General features: G+C 53.7%; 1 protein-coding gene across 8 annotated transcripts in view; it reads right to left on the minus strand.

Moving 5' to 3' along the window:
* Nucleotides 1-3,349, minus strand: part of MGRN1 (mahogunin ring finger 1) — a 213,561-nt gene that overhangs the window by 2,224 nt on the left and 207,988 nt on the right. For 2 of the 8 annotated variants that reach the window (XM_019507533.1, XM_019507537.1), the window contains 3 exons: nucleotides 2,730-2,837; nucleotides 1,500-1,544; nucleotides 432-523 (listed from right to left, as the gene is read on the minus strand). The exons of 1 other annotated variant lie outside the window; for it this stretch is intronic. In XM_019507533.1, coding sequence (XP_019363078.1) covers nucleotides 1,504-1,544; nucleotides 2,730-2,837 — 149 coding nt within the window. In that variant the 3' untranslated portion in view covers nucleotides 432-523; nucleotides 1,500-1,503. Of the gene's footprint in view, nucleotides 1-365; nucleotides 524-1,499; nucleotides 1,545-2,729; nucleotides 2,838-3,349 lie in introns of those variants that run through there. 5 more of the 8 variants (XM_019507529.1, XM_019507530.1, XM_019507535.1 and 2 more) reach the window with 4 other exon arrangements.

Below are 3,349 nucleotides of genomic sequence, written 5' to 3' on the forward strand. Positions count from 1 at the left end.
CCCCCTCCCCAACATAAAAACCAACCCCAACCCCCCACCCCCCAGCTCCGCTATGGGGGAATGGTGCCATGATCATCAAAATGGGGATGTACTTTAACCATGCATGTCCTTAGAAACCCAATCTGTGCAAATGTTGTGTGCCAGTCTGTGAGGGGATCTTCTGATCCCCAGGAAAGTGGGTACTAAGACCCTGAGGCTGCTAGATGCTGGACAGAGGGGAGACACTAGCCTTCAAGTCTCACAGCACTCGCACATTGGTTTAGCACACTGAAGCCAGGATCAGAGCATTGCCTACGTACACTGCTCTGAGCTGGAGCAGGGCAGCTCTCCCCGCAGCTACAGGGAGAGAAGAGTTCATGTGTGTGGTCTTGGATCCTGGTAGCCTGGGCAGAGATGACCAGACAGTTTCAGGGAAGGCTTTGCTCATCTTCCAGGTGCAGATGTGTCTGGTCGAAGAGGAGGGGCTGAGTGGGACTGTTCACGCCATGGCTTGGAAGGGTCTTGGTAGTGAAATCAGATGACCCTGAATGGAATAACAGAGAAGTTACAGTCCAGACTAAAGGCTTACCCTCACTGCAGTCACTGCTGCTTCCTAGCCACAAGGGGCAGTTCAGGATAAGTGGTGCTCTGCAGGACAAAAGGGCTGGAGGGGGCACATGGGCACAGCTGCTTTCTGGGGGTCTGAGGAAAGCAATCTGCAAACAGGACACTCCTCACAAAGACTCTAGCAGGGTTTGGATGCACAATGAACCCCTCTTTCTGGGAAACAAAGTTGAGAGTGGTAGGCTGGGTGGGGCTCACACAGGATTTCAACTCCAATCTCTACAGCTAATCCCTCTACCCCATCCCCCACCAAACCTGGGCAGGTCATGGAGGCAGGGGACCCCGGAGTAGGAACCTGAGCAGAGAAGGGAATGTGCTCAGACATGGGCTCTGCACACTGTCCTGACACAGCAAGCAAAATATGCACATGCCTGGGATCAGACTGCCTGTGCCAAGCACCTGCGGTCAGCTCAGTGTCCTGGATGCACATTTTCCTGCCAACCATGTTGGGTTACTAAAATGTTTAGAACACATGATGCCCAAAGACCTGCTGCAGGATCCCTGCTCCCCGGAGACCTGCAGCTCAGGCTAAATTTACCCCTCTCTTGGGCAAAAAAAGAGAGAGACAGTGAGGGGGCCTGAAGAGACATGCTGTGAGCACAGTGATGCTCTGCACCTGGCAGTTGGCAGAGGCACAAGCTAGCCTGGAAACACCAACCACTACAGTGCTGGGAGCTGAGTTGAGCTCCAGAATTCAGGACAACTGGCTTGACATGTGCTCACCTCACTGCTCTGAGGCCCCTGTGGGATGAAGTGTCCATCACAGCAGCACACACTGGTGGGGTAGAGAGAAGGGACAACCAGGCTCCAGCCCTGCCAGCATGTCTGCCCTCCCCAAAAGGCTCCTGCTGCCCCATACAATACAGTGGTGCATAACAAAGAATGAGAAGACGTACCAGTTTACTCCTCTATACCAATAGAGCAGGAATCAGGACCCAGTGCTGCCCAAGACAGGAGGGAGAAGGCAGACAGGAAGGAAGGAGACATTAGAGAAGTGCTCAGAACAGACTGCAACTCTACAGGAGAAAATAGGCTGCACAAGTTTCTGGGGCTGAGCTGGGAGCAGCTCAGTACATGGGTGCTGCACAGCCCTGCCCACCAGCACAACCCCACCCCACCCCAACTGCACTCTATAGGGCCACAGGAGAGACGGGGCAGCACTCAGGCAATCATGAAGAAACAACCTCCTTCCATGGAAGTCAAGTCACTGCTGGAGGATCCTAATGCATGGAACCCAGAGCCTGCCTGCAGGACAGGCAGAATACTGTCTCCATCCTCCTTGCTACCCATACATGCCCTAAAAGCTGATCTCCCACTCTAGTAAGAGACAGCCCAGGGGGCAATGTCACAGCCCCCTGGCTGGCCAGCCAGCAATGTCTACTGTTGCATCTCCTTAGCAAAGCAGGTCTGGTCTTTCCCCTCCCTTGGCCACTGGTGTGAAGATCTCAAGCAATGATATTAGGAGCCTGCATATCTTGCCATGTGCTCCTGTAGGTATGATGAGGGCCTGCTGCTGGGTTCTTCTCCTCAGGGTATGTCACACAGCTGGAGCTGACTGAACATTGTGACCTGTCCAACTGGATGTGGCCATCATTAGATAGGCTACCAGATGTGCCAGTGTCAGTTGTATTGACCCATGGAGCTAAAAGTGGGTTGCAGGAGGAAGAGGGGAGGTTTCTCACTGGCAGGCATGGGGAGACTGCCATCATGTGTGTAATCATGTCATTTAGCAGTGGCTGCAGCCCAAAGAGCAGAAAGGAGAAAGGGTGGCAAGGAGAGAAGGGAGGGGACGGGAAGAGAAAGACAAGAGGGTGAGGGGAAAAAAGAGATCCAAAGAGGCAGGGGACAGCAATGGGAGACAGAGGATGGCAAGCTACCGTTGTGTTAACCTCCATGTCTAGGGTACCCTATGGACAGCAGCTAGACATGTACCACCAAAGGGAAAGTGAGGGCAGGAGCCTGAGGAGAGTCCTGTCTTTGCTGAATTAACAAGACCAGGCTCACTGGGAAGGAGCTACCTGACTAGCGGATCCAGGGCAAGAAGCTGCAGGCATGTTGGCTCTGCCCCGAGTACATGCATGGCACAAAGCCCTCAGCAGTGCAGCCCCTCCAGGCTGGGCAGTTACCTGGCAGGTACACGTCTACTGGAGGGTCACTCTCAGACTGCGTAAGGCTCCTGTGCTCACTGCAGCTGCTCTCCTGCAGAACGTCTTCACCAGAGGGAGGGTGGCTACCTGGATCAGCAGGGAGCATGGAAAGCTCAGTCCTAACATGGCTGCTTCTCTCATGCAGCAGATGGGGGGCAGACAGTAGAGCTCTGCCCTTCCTCCCACCAGGGACAGGCCACTGCCAGCAAGGTTAGAATATGGGGAAACTTCCTTATTGCAACTTCCCGTCACTGAGCCCTTTGGGAAGGGCACTGGTCACAACACCAGAGTGAGAGACAGCTCAGTCCTCGCAATGGGATCCCAGCCTGAATCTCCACCCTGGGCCCAGAGTTGTGCTACTGCTGAATGAACGTTGCATATCAGTGCTGGAACGGGAATGATTTGCTGGGGGAGAACAAAGTGCCTTAGCTGGTAGGGAAAACCATCAACATGCTTCACCCCTCTCCTCAAAGGAAGTCATCTTCAAGCTGATCACTACGCAGCCCGGGGCAAAAAGGCTATGTACTGCTGCAAAATTGTCCATGGCATTTGGTTTGGGTTTTTTACTGACTCTGAATTTTCCTGTCCATTGTTGGTCA

This window comes from Gavialis gangeticus, unplaced genomic scaffold (assembly GCF_001723915.1).
Source record: "Gavialis gangeticus isolate Ggan-Ray unplaced genomic scaffold, GavGan_comp1, whole genome shotgun sequence".
Classification (NCBI taxonomy): domain Eukaryota; kingdom Metazoa; phylum Chordata; order Crocodylia; family Gavialidae; genus Gavialis; species Gavialis gangeticus.